Source organism: Nicotiana tomentosiformis, chromosome 10 (genome assembly GCF_000390325.3).
Source record: "Nicotiana tomentosiformis chromosome 10, ASM39032v3, whole genome shotgun sequence".
NCBI classification, from domain to species: domain Eukaryota; kingdom Viridiplantae; phylum Streptophyta; class Magnoliopsida; order Solanales; family Solanaceae; genus Nicotiana; species Nicotiana tomentosiformis.
The window spans coordinates 62,846,559-62,872,335 of NC_090821.1; the positions used below are offsets into that span (position 1 = coordinate 62,846,559).

At 35.4% G+C, this 25,777-nt stretch overlaps 1 protein-coding gene and 1 pseudogene across 5 annotated transcripts; both read left to right on the plus strand.

Moving 5' to 3' along the window:
- Positions 1-3,150: 3,150 nt before the first annotated feature.
- Positions 3,151-9,729, plus strand: LOC104089502 (probable inactive purple acid phosphatase 1). Of its 5 annotated transcripts, none has more exons than XM_009594418.3 (13): positions 3,151-3,443; positions 4,369-4,555; positions 4,719-4,810; positions 4,981-5,047; positions 5,132-5,254; positions 5,618-5,710; positions 5,868-5,997; positions 6,211-6,292; positions 6,688-6,820; positions 7,122-7,327; positions 7,423-7,548; positions 8,032-8,341; positions 9,144-9,729. In XM_009594418.3, exons 2-13 carry the CDS (start codon positions 4,388-4,390, stop codon positions 9,447-9,449), a joined length of 1,836 nt encoding a protein of 611 aa, XP_009592713.1. In that variant the 5' UTR covers positions 3,151-3,443; positions 4,369-4,387; the 3' UTR covers positions 9,450-9,729. The 5 variants fall into 5 exon arrangements, with proteins under 5 accessions (XP_009592713.1, XP_009592714.1, XP_070043413.1 ...); XM_009594419.3 differs by having other exon boundaries at positions 4,372-4,555; XM_070187312.1 differs by lacking the exon at positions 3,151-3,443 and adding an exon at positions 3,604-3,687.
- A 6,920-nt stretch (positions 9,730-16,649) lies between these two features.
- On the plus strand, positions 16,650-23,477 carry LOC104089501 (uncharacterized; annotated as a pseudogene).
- The last annotated feature ends 2,300 nt before the right edge of the window (positions 23,478-25,777 follow it).

Sequence of the window (25,777 nt, forward strand, 5' to 3'; positions counted from 1 at the left end):
TAACTTTATTCCTTTAATATATATATAGATTTAGAAGTTTTGTACTTTTGAACGATAGAATAATTTATGCCTCATAATTTCTTATCATAGTTTAATTATCTCATATTCGAAACTAGTTAAGATCCGTGTCAAAAACATTAATTAGGGAAACAACACACTTCTCTCTAAACTTTCTTTATATCTAGCTAGGGATTAGGGGCAGAATTAGCGTTGTTTGCGGGTTTAGCCGAATCTATACTTATGATTCTTGCAGAATACTTAGATTAAACTCGAGATTTTTAGTTAAAATACCAAAAATTCTTGCGGTCCCACTACATTCATTGGCAAATGCACGCTTATGATTCTCATCTCTATTACCTTTTTGACCTAAACTTTTTTGTCCCCCTACTTGTAATTGATTATCAACAAATTAGTTATAGCATACCATATTTTATGGCAAAAAAACTTTTGGTACTCCAAGTTGACATTCTTTTTTTTCCTTTTCAATTTTATATATTAAAAGTACACGTAAAGCCGACAACTTTGGCTAAAAACTCAATAATAAGTACTAATCTAAACATAGGCGTACACATTAATTTTTATAAGTGATGTCGAAATTTATAGAAGAACGAGAATAAATAATTTTAATTATCATACTTCTAGACAAGAAATAACTCTAATAGAGGCTTTCTCAAATATTTTTCAAAAATAAGTGCTATGTGAGATTTGAACCTTTGTACTCTTAGAGCAAAAAAAGGCACATAACCAATACGCCAAGAGACAATTTGTGTTGAGTGATGTCATTTTTTTCTACTTGATCATTTTTACACAGTATTAATACATATATTTAGTAAAATATTTTGACAAAGCGGTATCGCGTAACACCATTTTATCGAACGTGCATCCTCCCTGCATCTAAAGTCAAGTTTATCCTCAACTTTATGTTTACTTCTTGAAAGTCTATAACAAAATAACGAACAAAGGGAAAACTATACAGTATAATTGTTCCCTAATAATACTGGTAAAATATATATTTTTATATATTAATATATAATATATAATTTATACATATTTTTAATATATTTAACTAAAAAATATAATTATTTCTTATCAACTGACCAAATATACTACTTGCCCCGTAACAAACAAGAAAAACCTTTAGTTACTATTTTTGGTACATAAGAATAACCTATAATTGCACATTGCCATTAATAGATGCTTCAGGCTGGACCAATTTGGACGTAGACGTAGCAGCTTCTGATCAGCTGACTCACATTGAGTTTTAGTGTGTGTGTTTTTTGTGTGTGTTCCTTTTCTCAGTTTTAGTAATTTCATTGGTCTACTGGTATGACACCTTAGGTGAATTCCATATCGATAAAATACGGGAGAGATGTTGGGTATATAAGTAAACATCTCTAGTGACGTGTTTTAAACCCGTGAGGGTCTAAATTTTAAGCTGACAATATCACTATCGGACTGGACTGTTACAACTACTTGTTCATGTTCATATTTGGTTACATTTCTACAAGGTGGTCATTTCTTGTACTAGTTGATATCTGTTGAAGTATAATATTCTAATATTCCTTACAACCTGCAGGCTGATTTTTGTTAATTCTTTTATCACATTTACTGATTTATATTGCGTTTTTGTGGTTTTTTTTTTTTGAAAAGTTTTATATCTTTTGATTGAGTTCTACTAGGTGTTTTATTTCTTGAAATTTATAGCTGTTAATGTTGATCTTTTTGGCCAACTAGAAGTGATTTTTGTTCAATTTGTTCTCAAACCCACATTGAGTTTTTTTGCCTATTTCTATGTTATTCAGTTTGCTCAAGTTTAAACCTTCTAATATAGTTCTCATGTGTGTTGTTGCCTTGTTGGTGGTTTAATAGGCACAAGAAAGTTGTAATTTTCACATTTTTGCAGAAATAAAAATATTAGGTGAATTTTTGTACATGGCTGAGTTTTGCGGAATAGAGTTACCTAATATTTATGTTGATGGAAAATAATAGTTACCCTATGAAATAATTAAGGTGCGAACAAAGGTATTGTAGTAGGCTAGTTAAGCTTCTAATTATGACATTAGTAAGATATACTACTAGTATTTTTTTTTCTTCCTGAAAACTGCCTTTCATCAATTTTGCCAAAAAAGGAAGAGCTATTTAGCTCTTATTTTAAGGAGATGTAGATGGGCTTGGTGAGTGCATTCATTACAAGAATTCATTACAAGTTCCTATTTTTAATGCTATTTGGAAGCTTTGTATGTGAGAATAATTCATGCCTAATGATTCTTTCTCTTGTTTTAATTATTTGATAATTGAAACCTGATTAATTAGGTTCGACGTCTGTATTTAGGGATCGAACTCGAGATTTCTAATTAAAATATAACGAATTCTTGCAACCCCACTACATCCATTGGCACCTCTATTACCTTTCAATCTTTAACTTTTTTCTTGTCCCCTTACTTATACTATCCATTTACTTTTACTTATTCACTATAATAAAAATATATTTTTTACTTTTACTTATTAATTTTTGCAAGTCAAGAGGAGATTATATTTTATTTTTTTCTGTTTTGCCCTTATCATTAATTACTCATTTCACAAATCGTTTCCCAATACTTCTCAAAATAGTGTTATTATTATGGGGTATTATAGTAAAATATACAATAACAATAATAACAAACGTAATGTAATCCCATAAATGAGATCATGAGAGGTTAGTATGTACGCAAACCTTAACCCTACCTTATAGAGATAGAGGTGTTGTTTCCGATAGATCTATAGAGATAGAGAGGTTGTTTCCGATAGACTTTTGACTCAAATAAAATGGGAGATAAAACAATCAAATAGCAATTATAGAAAAATATGTATTTTATTTATTATTTTTTAGGGACGTACATAGTTTTGTGGATAATTAACAGTGAACGGATGTAGTAATTGATTATCAATAAATTGGTTATAGCATACTACCATATTTTATGGGGAAAAAGCTTTCTGTTCTCCAAGTTGAAATTGTTTTTTAACATTTTATATAGCAAAAGTATACGTAAAGATAACTTTACCTTAAAACACAATAATAAGCATCTAAAGTCTAGTTTATCGTCAACTTTATTTATACTTCTTGACCTATAATAACAAAGAAGAAAAACTAATTCTATTATCAAAATATATCAGAAGTCAAACGATTGTGCCTTAAAATCCAATCGATTGGTCGAATCTTAGAAATATCCAAGAATTTATCCGACCCTTTTTCCCACTATAATAAGACTAGCACTTCTTGCTTATTCTGAATTTAAGTCAATTGCTTTGCTTCTGATTAAACATCCATTCCTTCTAATTATCACTTTCCACATACCAGTGTAGATTTTATTTAAACTTCAGTATTCTTCTCTTAGATTTGACCCATTTCAGTTTCAGGCCAGTATATTTCTGGAGTTGATAATCTGTACAGAAGCTGGTTTTTGGTAATTTTCCATTTTTGATTACACCCACATTGAGTTTCGTGCGCTTCTTTTTCTGTTACACTTTTTTTGTCTGTTTTCGAATTTTCATTGATCAGAAGCAGGTATTTGGTAATTTTCAATTTTTGATGACATCCACATTGTGTTTTTTGAGATTAACTTTGTTTTGTCAGTTTTGTGATTAACTTTGTTTTGCATTTATTTCTTGGGATTGATGTCTGTTAATCTTTATGCCAAGCAGAAGCTGGTATTTCTTTCAATTTGTTCTCAAACCCATATTTAGTTTTTGCGTAATGTCTGTGATTCATTTTTCTCAAATTTAAATCTTCTGATTGAGTTCTGATGTGTGTTGTTTGATGTTGGGTGGGTTGGTTGGCACAAAGAAAGTTTTAGTTTTCACCAATCACCAGTATGTCTAATTAGTAAGGGATATTTTTTGTGAAATATTGCCTTTCATCAGTTTTGCCTAAAAAAGGAAATGCTATTTTAGCTCTTATTTTAAGGATGTTATTGAACATTGTGAGTTGGTGAGTGTATTCATTACAAATTCCTATTTGTTTGATTACATGTAGCTGTTTTTCATCTTTTCTTTGGTAAGTTTTTGGAGTGGTACGTCTACATAGGCGGAGCCAGGATTTCAACTTTCGGCGATTTTAAGTGTTAAGAATTGGGTACTAAATTTAATATTTGTACATATTTAATGAATTTTTTAACAAAATACACTGTTTGAGCAAAATCTACTGGGTTCGGCCCCAACCGGTAGCCAGGCTTCTAGCTCTGCCCCTGTCCGTCTAGCATATTAAATGCAAAGAATGATTCTTTTCTATAATACATGTCCTAAGTTGAGTTTTTAGAAGAAATGACTTATTTTTATCTCTTGTATCTTATTTTCTTAATTCTCTCGTCTGTTCATTGGTGAATGATGCAGCAGCCACCAGGTGGATGCGATGAAATTGTTCATCATGTTGTTGCCAATTTTATCGGTTCTAGTTGCTCTTCAAGGTGTAACGTCTCATGAAGATCACCCCCTTGCAAGGATTGCTGTTCATAAGGCTATCTCCGCTTTGGACACTCGTGCTTATATCAAAGCAACTCCTTCTGTTCTTGGGTCAAACGTAAGTGTCATTACCAAGCAACTATAATCCTAGCACTTAAGCTACCATAAGTTTCCTCATTCTTTCTCTGTTCAAAAAATTTGAGTGGATGTGCTAGCCAATTTTCAAACTGATAATTAAGGATTTTAGGTTCTGATACGTGTACATTATCTCTATGTTCTAGGGTCTAAATCAAGAATGGATAACTCTGGAGTTTGGCACAGGCAATCCGTTAAATGATGATTGGATTGGAGTATTTTCTCCTGCCAATTTCAGGTGCACGAAACTTGGTTGTTAAACTGTCAAGGACTTATTCATATATCTAAAATAGTAATGCTCTATTTGAAAATTTTAAGATGTGATAAATGATTTTCTTTTGCTGAATTTAGTTACATAATTTTTCATTACGTTAAGCTAATGTGATGAACATTTACAAAATATTTCAGTGCAGCTATTTGTGACCCTGAAAATAACATGGTGACTCCACCACTTTTATGTACAGCTCCTATAAAGGTCGGTTCCGTCTATAGAATTATAGTGCAAGCTTTTAGAAGCTCTTTTTTCTGGAGAGTGACTCCTGCCTCGCTTCTTTTGCAGTATCAATTTGCAAATCACTCCAATCCCAATTACAAAAGGACAGGAAAAGGTTCATTAAAGCTTCAATTGATCAACCAGAGATCAGATTTCTCTTTTGCACTGTTTTCCGGCGGATTACGAAATGTATGTTTCTAGTTACCCTTACCTTATCTGCTTCTATAGAGTCTGCAAATTTCACATGGAACAAACAGCGTCCAACTTTTAAAATCCGGGAGATTTGCAAGAGGAGACCTGACTTGTTTTTAATTTGGTGAAAATCCTTGATTTCTTTCTTTTTGGTTGGTTATATTTTATTGGTTTGTCTGCCTTTTTAATCCCTATCTATGAAGATACTTTCCACACTCTGATCATGCTATGAACGAGCACTTGTAGGTGATGGCTAAAGTTCTGGTATATTTGTTGCTTTTACACATCTGATAAAGGCTAAATATGCGTATCTGAGTTGATGTCAGCTTATTCTAATTCATTTCTTTCCCTGTTTAACAGCCAAAACTGGTTGCAGTGTCAAATACTGTTGCCTTTGCAAATCCAAATGCACCAGTATACCCGCGGTTAGCACAGGGAAAGACGTGGAATGAAGTAAGTTGGTTCTTCCACTGTAGCTTAATATGTTAAACAAAATTGAAAATATGTTTCAGGCAGAATAATCGATGTGTTTTGCAGCATGACTAATAGTTTGAATTAGGACCACTTATGGAATATCATAAAAATGACATAGTTTAGAATTGATGCTCAGATGACTGTTACATGGACTAGTGGATATGATATCAATGAAGCAGAGCCCTTTGTGGAGTGGGGTCGGCAAGGAGGACAACAGACTCGTTCGCCAGCAGGGACTTTGACTATCGATCGTAGTAGCTTATGTGGTGGGTATTTTCTTCCTTCACGTTGGCACCGAAAACTAGTATCTTTGTTACATATAATGCACATGTTGGAAACTTGATTGGATACAACGGTTGTGTAGCAATTCTGTGTGAAATACATCTAGTTTGCATGACAACTACTTGATGAATGGCATTCTATTCTGCATTACCTTATATTTCTTTTTCCCCCCTAAAAAATGGCTTTTTGTTCCGCAGGTGCACCAGCAAGAACTGTTGGATGGCGCGATCCTGGATTCATTCACACTAGCTTTCTGAAGGAGTTGTGGCCCAATTCAGTGTAGGTTTACGCTCTTCCTAGCAGCCGAAAGACAACAATCTAATCTTTCAAAAGATTTTATGTTTTATTGAAGGGGAAACTTGGCGTAACCAGTAAAGTTGTTGTCATGTGACCAGGAGGTCACGGGTTTGAGCCGTGGAAACAACCTCTTGCAGAAATGCAGGGTAAGGCTGCGTACAAAAGACCTTTGTGGACCGGCCCTTCCCCGAACCCCGCGCACAACGGGAGCTCTTAGTGCACTGGGTGCCCTTTATTGGGTATCCTTTTTTGAAGATGTTAGATAACTTTGAAATCTTCTTCTTTCCCCCTAAAATCGAATACCAGAACTACATCTCCATGCTAATGCAGGTTAACATTTGAAGTGTGAACTTTCAATGCACTTTCTGATTTTGCAGATATACCTACAAGCTGGGGCATAAACTGTTTAATGGCACATATATCTGGAGTCAGATGTACAAATTTAAATCATCGCCCTATCCTGGTCAAAACTCTCTTCAGCGAGTAGTCATTTTTGGCGACATGGGAAAGGTTGAAGTTTATTTATCTGTCCATAAATATTTTTACTTCAATTTCTTGACAGTCTCCGTTTCCAAAAGCCTTAGAAACTCTGTTCCTCTCTAAGTACGGAAATTGCTCGCATTTGAGTTTCCTGTCCTTCCGTTCAGAAGTGGATTATGTAACAATCCCGTTCATACCTGAATTATTTTTGCATTCTACTGTTCCATTAGCAGTGATTGTGGAAGGCTATATCTGAATTCTGCCATTGCTAAATATCTACTGTTCAGAAGTTACACTTGGCAAAGACCGATAATTGTCTTTTGAACTACAGGAAGAAGCTGATGGCTCCAATGTGTACAATCAATACCAACCTGGCTCCCTCAACACTACCAAGCAAATCGTTGACGACTTGAAGAACATTGACATAGTCTTTCACATCGGGGATATCGTTTACGCCAATGGATATCTTTCTCAGTGGGATCAGTTTACTTCTCAAGTTGAGCAAATTACTTCAAGAGTACCATACATGATTGCTAGGTACTTTGCAGATCTCCTGCAATTTATTTCTCAGTATACAATAGTCTGTTTTTTCCTCCTTTTTTTATGTGATTAATGAAAGAATTTTCTCCCAGTGGCAACCATGAACGTGATTGGCCTGATAGTGGGTCATTTTACGGTAAAAAGGATTCAGGCGGAGAATGTGGTGTCTTGGCTCAGACAATGTTCTACTTCCCTGCTGAAAATAGGGATAAGTTCTGGTATGGTTACCGTATCTTTTAGATAATCCTACTTTGTTTTCCCTGCCAAATCCCACCTACTGAATGTACTTATCTACTACACACACATATTTTTTTCTTCTTCCTGAAATTATGGCTATGAACCTTTTCGGTGACATTTATGGGTAAGCAGACTTTTAATGATCTTTGCGCCCAAAGATTATTAAAAACCTAATGTGCGTTGCTATTGGATAAACTAAAACTAGCCATAAGTGTCATCGATTTTGCATGTATGGAGGCAGTAAATAGGTACTTTTTTTTCTCTTTTTTTTTTTGGTGTTCTCTGGGTGACTACGAGTATCAGATAACAAGTGAAGTATATCATGCGAACATACTGAGAGATTTCCACTTTTTGACAAAAGAAAGAGAAGAACATCACTCATGTGCGATGCCGATATTTTAATTTTGATTTTATATATCAAAAGCTTTAAAAGTATTAGGTTTAATCTTGTTGTATGCTCTCAGGTACTCTACTGATTATGGCATGTTCAGATTCTGTATTGCTGATACGGAACATGATTGGAGAGAGGGCACAGAACAATATGAGTTCATTGAACACTGCTTTGCATCTGTAGATAGACAGAAACAGCCTTGGTTAATCTTCCTTGCACATAGGGTACTTGGTTACTCTTCTGGTGATTTTTACGCCGATGAAGGATCGTTTGGAGAACCAATGGGGAGGGAAAGCCTTCAAAAGCTTTGGCAGAAGTATAAAGTGGATATAGCCATATATGGTCATGTTCATAATTACGAACGAACATGTCCCATTTACCAGGTATCCTGAAATTTGTGATAGTTCATCTGCGGTTTTTGTTCTTATCTTAGTCAAATTGCTCGACGAGTGCCACTGATGCCGCTTAGGTTCTGTGAACATTGAAAATAATGAGGCTCTTATACCTCTCTCCCGATTAAATCACTCCCAGAAAGTAAATACTCGACTTGTCCTTTTTAAAATGACCATGTTTGACTAGCACCGGGTTTAAGGATGAAAATTTGGCTTATATATTATATTAGAGACGAGGAAGAAAATATTAAAACAATGGTTGAAACATTACTTTAATGGTGAAAACATCATATCAAAAAATTTAAAATTTGGATAGTTTAATGAATTTGTATGCTTTAAAGTTGTGTAAGTCTTATAAAAATGGAACATGTCAAATATTTTGGGACGTCTCAAAATAGGAAAGGGCAGCCCGGTGCACGAAGCATCCTGCGGGGACCCCAATGGGGTGTGATTTAGGCAGCCTACCCTAATGCAAGCATCAGTGGCTGATTCCGTTGCTCAAACCCGTGACCTATAGGTCACACATAGACAATTTTACCGTTGCTCCAAGGCTCCCCTTCGTCTCAAAATGGGAAAAGAGTCATATATTTGGATGGAGGGAGTACTAAAGAGCTAAGCTGCATGCACAATTCACCTAATCCTATTTGCTTTCTTAGTAAAAGCTTTACGTTTGGAGAACCAGCTAGTAGTTAAGCTGCATAAAGAATTTCTTTAAACAACCTATAATTGTCTTGTTCCTCAAATGTTTATAGTTCTATCTTTAACGCATTCAATGTGTCTATGCAAATGGCAGAATACTTGTACAATGAACGAGAAGAACTCTTACAAGGGAACCTTGAACGGGACGATACATGTTGTTGCAGGTGGAGGTGGAGCTGGTCTAGTAAAGTTTACATCCCTCCAGACTAGGTGGAGTATTTTTAAAGATTATGATTATGGGTTTGTGAAGATGACAGCATTCGATCATTCAAATCTATTATTCGAGTACAAGAAGAGCAGAGATGGTAAAGTGTACGACTCTTTCAATATTTCCCGGGATTACAGAGATATCTTGGCGTGCACTGTCGATAGCTGCCCGAGCATGACACTGGCATCTTGATTTGTCTATGAAGGAAGATTTAAAGTTTGATTATACCATCAAAATCTCTACATTTTGATGCAAATCCAGTTCAGAGCCACAAGCACCTGTGGATGAAAAAATGATTGAGGAAAATAGGTTGTTTATTAGCCTTTTCAAGTATTTATTTGGTTGTGTTGGGAATAAGAGTGGGAAGTTAAATGGAACATTTGTGAGGTCCAATGTGCTATCTTTTTCATCTTTCATAAAGTTTGAGAAAATTGGTAATGAAAGGCAATGCATCAGGGTTTTTTACACAAAAGCCGGCCATATTAATTGTTTACTTTTTCTAGTCATATTATTTTCGATTTTCAATACTCAAAATATTTTAAAAATACCAACCTTTTACACCATTAGTGCAATATAACATGTTAAACCAGATTACTTACATTTTTTATAATTTTCCAATTAATGTAAAATGAAATTACCTGCAATTACTTTTTAAATAACTTGTTGGTGAAAAAAAAAAAGAATTACACCGCCGGTGCATAACTTAAATTCATTTTAATCTAACTTTCTAAATACTAGAATTTTTTTGGAAAATAATACACTTTACTACCCCATTCTTAGGTATTTTCAGGAAATACTAGAAAATTAAATCCCAATTTATGTGTCATAATCAAAAGGTCTTTATTTAGAAAATTATATATTTCCCCCATCATTATCTGCTACACTTTTGCAACCCAAAAACATAATGTAATGAAATTAGATGTCTCAAAAGAAAAAGGACTTGAGTTGAATTCAACTTCAAAAGTTATTTCATATAAGAACACAATTGTATATTTCTTCAATTTTCTTTATTTTTTAAATATATATATATATATATACATATATATACACACATATATAGGAGTAGGGATAAGGGATTACAAGGTGATGAATGGGACTTTCAGTTAAGCTACTAAGATTCCCAAGTATATTTCTTCAACTAATAGTACAAAACTCAATTTTTTTTTTAAATATACACTTTTAGCTTAATAATTGCAGTGGTGTGTTGTTTCTTTAAGGAAAATACCAAAAATATGCAAAATGCATTGAATGGATGCCACTTAAGGATAAAACATAGGAATAGAGAAGGCGGAAGCATAAATTATTCATCAAAGACTTATAAGTCGTTTCTGTAAATGCGATTTACAAGTCTCATTCTATAAGTCCGATTTACAAGTTGCATTCTATAAATACAATTTACAAGTTGCATTCGAAATGGGATTTGTTTATAATTTTGAATGAAATGGGATTGGCGAAATAAATTTATAAATTATTTGCACTATGGGATATTATCTGTCACGACCCAAAAATCTCACCCGTCGTGATGTCGCCTATCTCAATATTAGGCAAGCCGACAATCTCAATAAACTCCCATATCTTTTAAATTTGAAACAGAATGATTAAATTTAGCGAAAGAAATCTCACAAGTACAAATACAAATACTCCCAAAAACTGGTATCACTGAGTACATGAGCATCTAGTATGAATATAAGTCGGAAAAATTCTGTCTATAATAGTCTAAGACCAAATACAGTAAACAAGGAGATAGGGAAGGAGAGACAAGGTCTGCGAAACACGACAGCTACCTCAAAATCTCCGGAAAATCAACTGCGCGAAAGAATTAACACCTGCTATGTCCGGGAACACCTGGATCTGCACACGAAGTGCAGGGTGTAGTATGAGTACAACCAACTCAGCAAGTAACAAAAATAAATAAGGAACTAAAGATAGTGACGAGCTACACAGTTATAGTTCATTTCAAGTAATTCCAGCAAAGAATAGACATGCTTTCAAATCTAGCAGTTTAAGTCAAATCAATTTTATACAGTTCAAGTTCATGTAATCCGGATATAAAATCTTTCAGAGAATTTCACAGCAATAACAGATAGCAACTAAGTGTAACAACAAATAAAAAGCAAGTACAGCCTTTCAGGGCAACAGTCACTCAACTCGTCACAACAGCTCAACCACTCGGCCCTCAGCACTCACATTCAATGGATACACACGCTCATTGGGGGTGTACAGACTCCGGAGGGGCTCCTATAGCCCAAGCGCTATAATCCGCACGGACAACTCACGTGCTGCACGAACAACTCACGTGCTATAATATCCATACCTCACCGACACGCTCTCGACCTCACTTAGTCATCAACCTCTCTAGTCTCTCGGGCTCTCGGAATTCACAAAGATCAGCCCAAATAAAGATAACATAGTGTATCAACAAAAATCAAGAAAGACTGAGGTATGATACACAAGTAAAATTACGACTGAGTACAAGACAATAATTAGAAAATAATTCAACAAGTACGCGACCTCTGGGGTCCCAACAGTACTATCACATAGCTTAAGCATGATTTACAGTTAAATTTCTTTAACACATAGAGAGCATATAGCTAACAACAAGTTATTCAACTTTATAGTTTCACGGGACGGACCAAGTCACAATCCCCTCGGTGCATGCCCACACGCCCGTCACCTAGCATGTGCGTCACCTCCAAAACAATCAAATGACACAAAATTCGGGGTTTCGTACCCTCAGGACCAGATTTAAAACTGTTACTTAGCTCAAACCATGAAATTCTTATTCCGCTAAGCCTTTGCCTCGTGATTTGGCCTCCAAACTCCTCGAATCTAGCTACAAATAATTCGATTCAGTCAATAAAATTTATTGTAATTAATTCCATAAGAAAATGCTAATTTTCCATAAAAATCTAAAATTTAGTTCAAAAAGGGCCCATATCTCGGAACCCGACAAAAGTTACAAAATATGACAACCCATTCAATTACGAGTCCAACCATACCAGTTTCACTCAAATCCGACTTCGAATCGACACCGAAATCTCAAAAATTCGTTTCTATGAGATTTCTAAAATTTTCCCAAATATCAATCTCAAAACACTAATTAAATGGTGAAAAGTGAAAACAATGATATATTCGTGTATATTGACCAAATCCGAGTTAGAATCACTTACCCCAATATTGTTTCTTGAAAATCTATCAAAATCGCCTCTCCTTAAGCTCCAATTTGTCAAAAATGGCGGATGGGACGAAGTCCCCTGCTTTATAATTCTGTCCAGGCAGTCCTCGGTCCTGCCTCGATCCTGGCCCTCAATTATGGCCTCGATCATGGCCCTCGATCATGGTTCTCGATCCTGGGCCTCGATCCTAACCCTCGATCCTAGGGCTCGATCATTACCTCGATCATGGACCTCGGTCCTAGGCCTCGATCCTGACCCTCGATCCTGGCCTTCAATCCTGGCCCTCGATCCTGGTCTTCGATCATGGCCCTCGATCCTGGGCTCGATTTCTAGGTTCCCCGAATTTCTAGCAGAAGAAAAATTGCAGCAGCTGTTTTAGTCCAACTTTTGATCCGTTAACCATCCGAAACTCACATGAGGCCTTCGGGACCTCAACCAAATACACCAATAAGTCATAAAACATCATACGAATTTATTTAAAATCTCAATTCACATAAAACGACGCTAAAACTACGAATCACACCCCAATTCAAGCTTAATGAAACTTAAGAATTTCTAACTACTACATTCGATGCCGAAATCTTTCAAATCAAGTCCGATTGACCTCAAATTTTGCATACAAGTCATAAATAACATAACGGAGCTATACAAATTTTCAAAACTGGATTCCGTCCCCGATATCAAAAAGTCAACTCCCCCGGTCAAACTTCTAAACTTAAATTCCTATTTTAGTCATTTCAAACCTAATTTAACTACGGACTTCCAAATAATTTTCCAGACACGCTCCTAAGTCCAAAATTACCTTACGGAGCTATTGGAATCATCAAAATTTAAATCCGAGATCGTTTACACATAAGTCCACATCCTGTCAACTTTTCTAACTTAAAATTTTAATCATGAGACTAAATATCTCATTTCACTCCGAATTCCTTCCGGACCCGAACCAACTAACCCGATAAGTCATAAAATAACTGTAAGCATAAATTGAGCAGTAAATGGGAGGAATAGGATTATAATACTCAAAATGACCGGGCGTGTCATTACATTATCTGAAGATAAGAAGCAATCTCAGCGGCTACGAACACAAGCTGCTTAGCGTAAAGGAACTTATATCGAAAAGTATTTAGTGGTCCCTAGGCTAAATCTCTCGATTATGGACAGACTGAATATGTTATGCGGGAAGTACATGAAATACATTATGGTAATCAGGCAGGTGGTAAATTGATGGTAAAAATATTGATAAGAGCAGGATAATATTGGCCGCGAATGGAAGAAGAAGCAAAAAGCTTCGTAAAAAGATGTGATAAGTGTCGATGGTACACGAATCAATTACATCAGCCAGTAGAACCGTTACATCTCGTGCTCGCTCCATGGCCATTTATGAAATGAGGAATGGATATTATAGGTCCACTGCCGCAAACGTCAGAAAAGGTAAGATTTTTGTTGGTTTAAGCTAATTATTATTTTTTTGGATGGGAGTAAGAGCCTTCAAACAATATTTTATTTAACGGAAAAGGGCCTAAAATGCCCCTTTACTATATGAAATAGGACAAGCTAGCCTTCCGTTAAAAGTTGGTCTCTATTCTGCCCTTGCCGTCAACAAATGGGCTCGTATATGCCCTCCATCACTAACGAGAGACTCATAAAGCCAAGTGGAATATATGTGAGGGCAAGTTAGACCTAGTTCGAATTGTACCGGGGTATATATGAGTCAGTTATAATAGTCATTTCTCAAACACTTCACAACTCCATATCAGTTTACTTAGACACCTATTTGACAATATCAAACTAATTATCATAGAAAATAAACTAAGTCATAGACATAAACATTCAAATGAACGACAATGACTTCATTAAATCCTAGTAGCTCAAAGGGGTGGAATCATAATAAAAGACAACAAAAGACAATGTCAGAATGTTCTAGTAACTCAAAGGGGTCGAATAGGAGGTGTCGTTGCGGACTTGCTACCAATTATTTCATGGCATGGACTCCTTTAAATGCTGGGAGAAGGTTTTTCAAGTGCCCGAAGCATGAGGTAAGTAAATTTTTTGATGGGTTCTTTTAATTATTTCAATTTGCTTGTAAATTTATTTTATTTAATTTTGATTTTTCGGATGAAAAATATTCCTATTGGGAATGGGAAGATGAAGAGCTTCCTCCTAGAGCTTCAAATCTCATATGCTTGATGCACCGATTTAGAGTACTCAGTTGTGCTTGATGCTAAATTTCGGAAGAAGATGTGGATTTTCATGTGTGTGATATTGGGATATTTTGTTATGTTCTTTGGATATGTGGGAAATGATATGTAATGTTAGTGTTATTGTGGCTTAATTATTGTCTTTTATTATGAAGCATTATGTTTTTGTACAAGGATTTAATGAAGTTATTGCCGTTCATTTGTTGTGTCTATGACTAAGATTAATTGCTATGATAATTAGTTTGGTATTATCAAATAGGTATCTAAGTAAACTGATATGGAGTTGTGAAGTGTTTGAGAAATGATTATTATAACTGACTCATGTATGCCCCTGTACACTTCGAACTAAGTCTAACTTGCCCTCACATATATTCCACGTGGCTTTATGAGTCTCCTGTTAGTGATGAAGGGCATATACGAGCCCATTTGTTGACGGCCAGGGTAGAATAGAGATCAACTTTTAACGGAGGGCTAGCCTGTCCTATTTCATATAGTAAAGGGGCATTTTAGGCCATTTTCCGTTTATTTAATATCAGTTACTTAACCAAATTACTCGACAAGATTTTATATATCTACTTGTTTATTTGTGATTGTGTCACCTTATTATATGAAAAATATTATTTTAGCATGTACAATAATCTATACTATATTAAAAGTATAAAGACCTTTAGTGAAATGTCGTTTGCCTTTTTTACCCTTAAAAAATCGACTTTACACTAGATAAAATTGTAATTTAAGTTGCCTTCCTAATATTTAGGAATAAACATTCAATTACCATTTATGCTAATTTTCCTAAAGTTAGAACTTTAAAATCAACTAGAATTTTATTTGTTAATCTTTCCTTATTAGATTGTATTACAATTTTATTTGCAATAGGAAGACGTGATTTTAATACACTAAAGACTTATGTTTCAAAAGGAAAAACAATACTAGCTTTTTACCACGTCTAATCTCCGTATCATTTGTAGAATTTCAAATTAAAACGCTAAAAAAAAGAGAAGATTAATCAAGTACACTACTAAATTAATTAATTTCTATAATATAGAATAACTTACATATCTATCTATATTAAAAGCACGAAGTCCCTTAATGAAATATCGTTCACTTTTTTACCATTTAAAATTAAACTTCACATTAGACAAAATCGTAATTTAGTTATTATCGTAATATATAGTATTTTGAAATACACGAAATTGGTTATAAAATATTTTTTGTGTTGAATTATGTAAGAAGTCCTAATATTTAGGACTTTAATATAAATATTAAAGGAAGCTCGGTGCACTAAACTCCCCATATGTACGGGGTCGGGGTAAGGGCCGGACCACAAAGATCTATTATCTTTTACTTATATTGTTTGGAGAAATAACAGTATTACATTGTCTTAACATAAATATTGTTTGGGAGAAATAACAATATTGCATTGTCTTTTGCTTATATTTATTTACGCCAATTTCTATATGAAATATGTTTGAACTTATAATTTAGGGGGTGGGGGTGGGGTGGGGTGGGATTACTATACATTCTTACTATTAAATTAAGATGTATGTACTTAATTAACTATTTTTCTAATAATTAAATATAATTTTTAAATATTATGCGAAAACATCGAAGAAGAGAAAAAGATGTTATTCGAGTAAGAAGGAGTTTAAAAAAATATCTCTATTTTTTATATCATTGTAAAGGCACATATCCCGAATGCAAAAAATAAATAAATTATTTTTTAAATTTTTATTCAATAACTCAAATACATTACTATTTAACAATATTTACGTAATTTTTAAAATTATATACCTATTTATATAGGCACACGCCCAAAGCGCCTACAAACTAGTTTTGTAAAACGTAGTTGTCGCTTATTTCATATTGAATTGTCTAATCAACTTATTTTTGCAACAGTACGTTACAAATATAATTTATAATGTGCACGAGATTTTTTTATTGATATAATAAACAATAACAATAATATATTCTCAGTGGTGGCGGAAGATGACATCTACCTTATAAAGATAGACCTTATCCTGGCTTATAAAGAGAGTTAACATTTGACATTTTGCTTACTATATTCTTCCAAATAAAAACTAGAAAACTAAATATTTTTTCTTTCACTTACATTCATCTAACTCCTCGCTAATCATTATTTCACACCACTCTCCATTTGCGACACACATACTAAGGTTTGTTTCTCAGTTTGCTTTCATTTTTCCCTTCCCTTCAATTATTTTCTTTATTATTGCACTATTTGTGATAGAAACTGAAGTTGTGGTGTCATTTTTTGTGTCAATTTTGTTGTGGATTCAGTTTGTGCTAAAAGTTTCTGTAGTTTTTCTTAATGTTTGTTTCTTGGGTTCATTGGTGTTCTTGATATTGTGCTTCTCCTGTGTAAATTTTTTTTTAATAACCATGGTGTCGGGTAATCAGGCTAGCTTGCGCGTATCTCGACTAATTACATGGATTCCTGACACCTCCCGGGCAACATGTACCAGCTAACTCTATCCACCAGGGCTTGGATAGATAGGAAAAAATCACCTAGTATTTTTTGACTCCGCTGAGATTTGAACCTGAGGCCTCGTGATTCTCACCCACTTCATTGACCACTAGGCCACACTCTTGGGTGCGCTTCTCCTGTGTATTTGCATTGAAAAAATTCCCTTTATTGTAAAAGTACACTTGATGGTGTATTGTATGCTTATTTTCTTGGTTAATGTGAATCTTGAGTTCATAATAAGGTATTCAATGAGGTCCCATATCACGGGTTCGAACCTTCGGCAGACAAAACCCTCGTATTTAAGTGGAGAAGGGTAAATGGGCGGGTCGAACCGTGTGCCACTAGCCCTCCAAGATTTCTTGGTTATCCAAACAAATGGGATTTAATGTGGTTGTTTTCTGTTTCTCAGATAGTGATTCCTAGAGGATTTTATTTTGCCATAAAATGAACTGATATTGCTCACTTCCTTTTTCTTTTTTCGGTTTTAGTTTGAGTTTCCTGGGCGGGGTGGCACTAGGATCTTGATTTTATCTACGGATCTACCCCCGTGGTCATTGTAGACTGAGGTGTTAGTACATCGATGCTGCATTCTAGCAGTCTTTTGTTCTGATTCAGATGAAGCTTTGCCTTAATTTCTAGGCTTAGTTGCTTTTGCCTTGTGCGAACGTGGGATTGTTGAGTGATGACTTGAAAATTCAGTACGTTGTAACAGGAAAGGATTTCTATGTTGTAGGAGGTTTATGAGAGTGTAATTAAGATGAGAATTGCTTTTACTCGAGTGAATTCTGTACTTTTCCTTCATCGACCAGGTGCTGATTTAACTGTTAAAGTTTTAGTTATTCATTTTTTTAATCAAGGGGCATTAATAAATTCAGGATTGTGTCTCTTTTCGGTTTATCCCTTTTGTCTAGTAACTTCAGTCTTTTTAGTAACCCGGACGCTGTAATCAGATACCGAAGGAGAATAATATGCAGCATGTCATGTTCCATGGAGTGCTAAGTCATATATAGTAATGCATATGGTGGATTATTTGGATGCCACTGTAGAGTCTTAGAAGGGGAGCTTGGCGTAACTGGTAAAGTTGTTGCCATGTGACCAGGAGGTCAGGGATTCAAGTCGTGGAAACAGCCTCTTGCAGAAATGCAGGGTAAGACTGCATACAATAGACCCTTGTGGTCCGGGGACGCATAGCGGGAGTTTAGTGCACCGGGCTGCCCTTTTTACTGTATAGAGTCTTACTCTGCTTTATCTAAGAGCCTACTGTCTGCAAGATTGAGTGGACTAATAATTGATAATCTACTTTAGAGCGTCTTGCCATATAAGTAGAACGATAGAAGGGCGATGAGTGGTTCAGGTCAAAACTATTGACAAGACAAGTTCAATTATAATGGGAGCTCAGCGGATTGATAGTAAGGAGTATATAGCTAGAAGTTTCGAATAGTAAATGGTCTAGGATTAGGTTCTTTATGACTGATAATATGCTTTTATGACCTTTCTACACTTAACATTACACAATTATATGCACAAGTGGCCAGATTCGTTTGATTTAGATTGAGCTGCATGTTTCATCTTTGTCTGTTTGGTTTCAGCTTTTACAATGTGATCAAATCATAGACTCAAGAACATATTGTTTTGTCGCTTTAAAGTAAATACATATATGGTTCAAGAAGAAGTGGTTTACTTCGGAGGGCAATGAAGTAATCTGTATTTGATGGTTTTCTGTATAGGTGGTAGCATCTTTTTGAGTTATCTGTTGATTTCGCGCTTCTCTTTTGGTGAGTTTTGAAGCAGGATAACTTTTGAGATTCTTATTCATCTAAAGAATAGAGAGGCACCTTATGTAACTCTTCACGTTCCCCTCAGTTAACCTCTCGATTTGAGCAACGTGTAAAAGGAACTGAAAAGCGTTGATCATGGGCTACGCACAGTTGGTTATTGGCCCTGCAGGCAGTGGAAAGGTGATAGCTGGATCATACACGTTACTATAATGTTTTATATTGGATTTGTCCTTGATTTATATTTGGATGTCCAATCCTGCTAAAAAATGTCCTTGGTATGGCTAGTTTCACCTAGACTGAATTTTCTTTCACAGTCCACTTACTGCTCTAGTTTGCATCAACATTGTGAGACCACGCGGCGCACTATCCATATTGTCAACTTGGATCCTGCTGCAGAGAACTTTGACTATCCAGTGGCTATGGGTGAGCAGAGATGGAGTATTTTAAGAAATTAGTTTTCCATTTATAAGTGTCTTAATTCTAAAATTAACTTAATGATATTGGTTGCAGACATCAGAGAACTCATCTCATTGGATGATGTTATGGAAGAACTCGGTCTCGGACCAAATGGTGGCCTTATGTATTGCATGGAGTATCCTTCCTTTAGAGGATTTTCATTTTCAGAGTTCTGTTTTTTTTCTACAAAAATTTCAAAATTCTGTTTTTGTCCATTCAAATTTGTAAGCCCTTGATGGTGATATCAGACATCTTCAAGAAAATTTGGATGAGTGGCTAACAGAAGAGTTGGACAACTACTTGGATGACGACTACCTAGTCTTTGACTGCCCAGGTACTTGTACATTTCCCTCTCATATTTGTTCTTATATTAGCGGTACAATACTAATTCTCCACTGTAGACTACAGAGTTTTGTTATCAGGCGAAGATATTAACCTAGAATATTGCCAAACATAATTTCATGTGAGTAAATACTATAGGGACATAGGGGTGGTGGAGAGTCTCCAAGAGCTTGACTATCAGTTGTAATTTTCCTTGGAATTGTCTCTACAGACGCTTGCCATTTAGATAGCTCATAGATTGAAATCAGGGGTTAGCTGTTTCTTTCTTGTTTAATGACTTCAGAATGTTGTTCCACTGGACACATTTGTATCAAATCACATGAATTAGTTTTGAGATACCTGTCTAATTATGAAGGGTAGCCTTGGCGTACCTGGTAAAGTTGTTGCCGTGTGACCAGAAGGTCACAGGTTCGAGCCGTAGAAACAACCTCTTGCAGAAATGCAGGGTAATGCTGCGTACAATAGACCCTTGTGGTCCGGCCCTTCCCCGGACCCGCGCATAGCGGGAGCTTACTACTTGGCTGCCCTTTCCATACATGTCTAATTCTGTGATATACCTGTATAACTTATACCGGAAACATTTGTATCAAAGCTTCTGAATTAATTTTCAGATACCTGTCTAATTCTTGATGTCATTATTTGTGTCCATGACATCCAACTTGTGTACATTTTCAGAGAATGAACATTGCATGTTCAGATATATTTACTCTTTGATGCAACTTATGCGATTAAGACCCTTCTACTCCATTGGAAAATGATGGAGCAATCTTAGATATGGGATGAGAACTTAAAATCCTGTTTTTTCTAAATGCATTACGTAAAGGCTCGCGTCAAACTGAGAACTTCCTTCCTTTTCCACTCCTTGGGCTCCATCTCTCCATCCTAAGGCTGTATATACGGTGGTCCCTCTTCTTGCTTCAAGTCGTTGAAGGATAATAATGATCCAGCAATTCCACCTTAGTCCATTGCACTCATCTTATCCTTAACTTTGGAAAATTTGTTCAAAGTTTCCTAACATGATTCTACATTGGTATGTTGTTGCTCGGCCATCTGTCTCCTATTAGGACTACCCATAATCCAACTTCTTACTCTGACCTGTATTCTTATCTCTTAATAAATATCTTTATGTATTTATAGAAAGAAATGCACACATACACTCCCAGACGCGCGCGCGCACACACAAATACTACTCTGACTTTTCATCATTATACATGCCAGATCGAACTCTTTTCACATGTTCCTGTGCTGAAGAACTTTGTGAAACACCTAAGGCGTAAAAATTTTAATGTTTGTGTTGTGTATTTGCTTGATTCTCAGGTGCGCAATCTTTACTAGTTGATTTTTCTTCTTCTCTTTTTCCTTCCCCTGCTATTAACCATGGCATTTATGTTCTTTTTGTATCTCAGGTTATCACAGATGTGACCAAATTCATAAGTGGTTGTATGGCTTCACTCTCTGCTATGGTTCAACTTGAACTACCCCATGTTAACATTCTCTCAAAAATGGATCTTGTGACAAACAAAAAGGATGTTGAGAAGTTAGTCCTACTACCTCTTAACTATTCGTTTCATGTCTTTGGCACTTTCAACCTATATTGCGCGGACTCTCCAAAATGCTACCGCACCCGTGTCAGATCCTCCAAAAATACACTACTTTCGGAGGATCCGACACACACCAAACGACATTTTCGGAGTGTCCGAGCAACATAGCTTTCAACACATGCTCCCACTAAGTGTCTTTGTTAATTTAGTGTATTGAAATTTGTTTTCCCTTCAGTTACTTGGATCCAGAGCTTAGCTGTTACTGGCAGAGTTGAATCAGCGAATGGCTCCACAATATCAGAAGCTTAACAAAGCTTTGATTGAAGTGGTAAGCTCTGAATGTTTCCAAGAATTGGTGTATTAGTTATTGAATTGACAATCATATATGTTTTGTGTACTTCGATTATTCTCTTTTGTCATTGGAACTTAACGACAACTTTTACTTGAAGAGGTTGTTCTTTCTCCCAAGTTAAAAACAAGATTTTACAGGCTTGTAGGATATGAATTATCTGCCACAGATTCTTCTTCCCTACTTTAAGTCGGATGAAAAGATATGAGGCAGAAAGTTATCTGTAATGGCTGATACAGTACAGCATGGTGAGCTTTCTCCCTCTTGACTTGAGAAAAGAGAGCAGGTAACACATACTGTTCCTTGTGGTAAATTTAAATAATCTTTATGGAAGCAGCATAACTGGTAAAGTTATTGCCATGTGACCAGGAGGTCACGGGTTCAAGCCGTGGAAACAGCCTTTTGCAGAAATACAGGTAAGGTTGTGTACAATAGACCCCGGACCCCGCGCATAGCAGGAGCTTAGTGTACCGGACTGCCCTTTTTAATGGAAGCAGCATTTGTTCGAGATTGAATTGATCAGCTTACAGCAAACCATAATGCAATGATTTTTCAGTGTCTCAATATGCACCTGGTTCTCATGTTGTTTTCACTCCCTGCTTCCCATTCATACTTAGGAGGGTTTTCATAGTAAGTGTTGTCAAATAAAAATGTGATGACGACGACAGTGATAACTTGTGCTTTTTAGTTTTCCAGGTATTTAGCCATTTCTTATAGATTGCTTGATTGGTAAAATTATGCCAATAACTTTCTGATCTAAGGGATAGTACATTACAACTTGTTTGGATGGTTGTTATGTGTTGTTACTTTAAATACAATGTTTGTTTTGATTGTTGCGTAAATTTTACTGTATTGTATCGTTAAATCCGTTGTTACGTAATGACGAAAAGTGCCACTTTATGGAACGACCGATTTGGTGTGGTTGCGTCGTTACCTTATTTTTTTCTCTCATCTTGCCTTTCCTTATTATTAAATAATCTTATTTTATCTTTTATCCCATATTTTTATATAATTATTCTACCTCATACCTTACTTTTTCTTTATAATATTGCAAGTTTATTTTTCATATTGTTGGTCCATGATATCATGAAACGACGACAAACAATACTATCTATCCAACATTGTATACATCAATACAATACAGTAGAATACAATACAATACGATACATTATGAAACGATACATAACAACCATCCAAACAAGTTGTCAGACGTCTTAACTATCAGATGGATGATAGCTTGTTTGTCTGTGCTTTTGTGTGTGTGTGTGTTTGTTGTATGCGTAACCCACACAAGGGTACCTTTTAGTCTTGCTATTAAATTATTGTTTCAGCTTCAATGACAAAGATGAATGTTCTCTGCCGTTTTGCAGCATACAGTATATCTTATTTCAGATTGACAACTGCATTCAGTATGGAGAGGATGCTGATGTGAAGGTTAAAGATTTTGACCCCGAGGAGGAGGACGATTAAAAGTTAATTCTTCATGTCATGTGATCAGGAGGTCACGTGTTCGAGCCATGGAAACAGCCGTTTGCAGAAATGCAGGGTAATGCTGTGTACAATAGACCCTTGTAGTCTAGCCCTTCCTCGAACCCCCCGCATAGCGGGAGCTTAGTGCATCGACCTGCCCTTTTTTTGTTCTAAAAGGAGCAATGTCTTAACTCTTAAATCAACAAGCTCTAGGGAATCAACAACTGTCTTATTTGTGAGACTTAACCTTTTTTGGGTTTACCTCTTGAAATTGCCTCATCTTCTCATTAAGTTGCTTCTGCATTGTAATTACCTATTCAATTGCTTCTCAAAGAATTGAATAGGACCAAAAACTAACACCTTGAATGGTCTATGATTTCATATAGATTGTCATTTTTCGTCTAATAATATTTCTTTTTTCTTAATGAGTGAGAGTACACCTCCCTTGGTAAAGAGTGAATAAGTATTTGCGAATTTACTCATTTTCACAATAATCTATCTATATAGAAAGAAAAAAAAGAAGCAGAACAATTATATGATGCAGAGTGGCAAAACAACAGTTCAACAAGTGTTAATTTTTAGGACAAATGTCTAACAAAGTTGGAGTTTAAAATTATTTTAAAAGAATAAAATATTAAACCTGCTAGTTAAAACCAAAAAGTTCATAATTGTCACGATTCCAAATTTCCCTCCATAGGATGTCGTGATTTCACCTAGTTCCTGAGATTAGGTAAGCCTATCAATATGCGGAATAATTAAAATAACAATTAAAAACTTTTAAAATCTCAACATCTTAATACATAAAGAGATTCCCAAAACCCGGTGAAATACAAGTCACAAGCTCTAAAGAAGTAGTACTAATATCTTTATACATCAGAGTCTAATGTGAATAAAGAAAACAACATAATAAAGATAGAAGGGGACTCCGGAGTCTGCGGACGCTGGCAGATATACCTCGAAATCTCCGTACACAGGTAGCTCACTGATGCCTGGTCTGATAGGGAGTACCTGGATCTGCACAAAAAGATGTGCAGAAGCGTAGTATGAGTACACCACATCGGTACCCAGTAAGTGTCAAGCCTAACTTCGGTAGAGTGGTGACGAGGTCGGGTAAGGCTTTCCGGAATAATGAAAGACATGGTAACATGTTTAACAATATACTAACAATAAAATGACAATGGAAATGAATCAGGTAAATAGTATGTCACCATTTAACTACACAGAATAAGGGCAAATAATACCTCGCGGAAACAAAACAGAATTTTCAACTTTAAGAAAAACACAACATTAATCAAAGGCAACTGCGGCCATAAATAAATATCAACAAGGGCACTCCCGAGATACCGCCTCGTAGTCCCAAATAATAAATAATTTTACAATATCTCATTTTCTTATATCACCGCGGGACCCTTCACATTTAATTTTAAAGAAAATATTTTTCCCGAAATAGCATCCCGCGTTTTAGCCACCCTTATCCCACCGCCATGACTTCTAGTAGTTCCCCTACTAGCCACGCGTACAAGCCACATTTATCTCACCGCATGCGTTTCAACACCCAGACCTTATACCACCGCATGCATATCAATATCACAATATATCACAATTTGCACCTCAAGTGCCCAAATATTTTAGCTTGCCAAAATAAATTAATAACAATATTTCTCCACAATAAAGAGCTCACGGCTCATGCCAAAATAAATCAACAACAATATTTTCCATAATAAAGAGCTCACGGCTCTATCACAATGAGTACGAAAATCTCATAAAATATTTAGCAAAAATAATATTTCACAAATTTAACACCTTGCCTAAATATCAATTTTTTAAATATAAAATACTTCATTTTTAATAATATTTAAATTAAGAAATCCATCATTCAAGTAATGCACAGAATAAAAGAAAACAGAGTTTCAACTAAACAGGTAAAACACTTAGCAGGAACAGGTCAGGCAAATTTTAAAAAAAATACGAAAATATATTAATGATGATGAATATAACACAATAAAATAATTTAATTAATATGCAACAGTGCTCTACACAATTTAAAGACATAATCTTTCACATTTAGCCCGTGTAGAAACTCGTCACCTTGTATACATGACTTTCAACACATTACAATTATCACATCAATACCAATCCTAGGGAAAATTTTTTCACACAATGTTAGACAAGTCACTTACCTCGACTTGCTCCAATTTAATCCACTAGTAGGCCTTTTCCTCGATTATCCAACTCTGAATGGCTCGAATCTAGCCAAAATAATTCGATACAGTCAACAAAAATTATAGGAATCAATTTCATAAGAAAATATTACATTTTTCAATAAAATTCGAAATTAACTTAAAAATCGTTCATGGGGCCCACGTCTCGGAATCCGGCAAAAATTACGAAATATGAACTCCCATTCACTCACGAGTCCAACCATATAAAAATTACTCAAATCCGACCACAAATTCCCTTTCAAAACTCGAAATCTTTGTTGAAGAAGTTCTTCCAATTTTTCCCAATTTCAACCCCAAAAATTCGAAATTTAAGAGGAAATTAATGATAGATTAGCAGAATATAACCAAAAAATGGAGTGTAGAATCATTACCCAATCGATATCTCTGAAACTCCCTCAAAATCTTGTCTAAATCCGAGCTCCCAACTCAAGTTTTTGATAAAATGGCAAAACCCCCGTTTTTGGAAACTTTAATACTGCCCAGACATTTCCTTAATCGCGATC

What these genes read in the sequence shown, in the direction of transcription:
- LOC104089502 (XM_070187312.1), top strand. An exon ending in CTTCTGTTCTTGGGTCAAAC is followed by an intron (nt 4,556 to 4,718) that starts GTAAGTGTCATT and finishes TCTATGTTCTAG; the next exon opens with GGTCTAAATCAAGAATGGAT. An exon ending in TTTTTGGCGACATGGGAAAG is followed by an intron (nt 6,821 to 7,121) that starts GTTGAAGTTTAT and finishes TTTGAACTACAG; the next exon opens with GAAGAAGCTGATGGCTCCAA.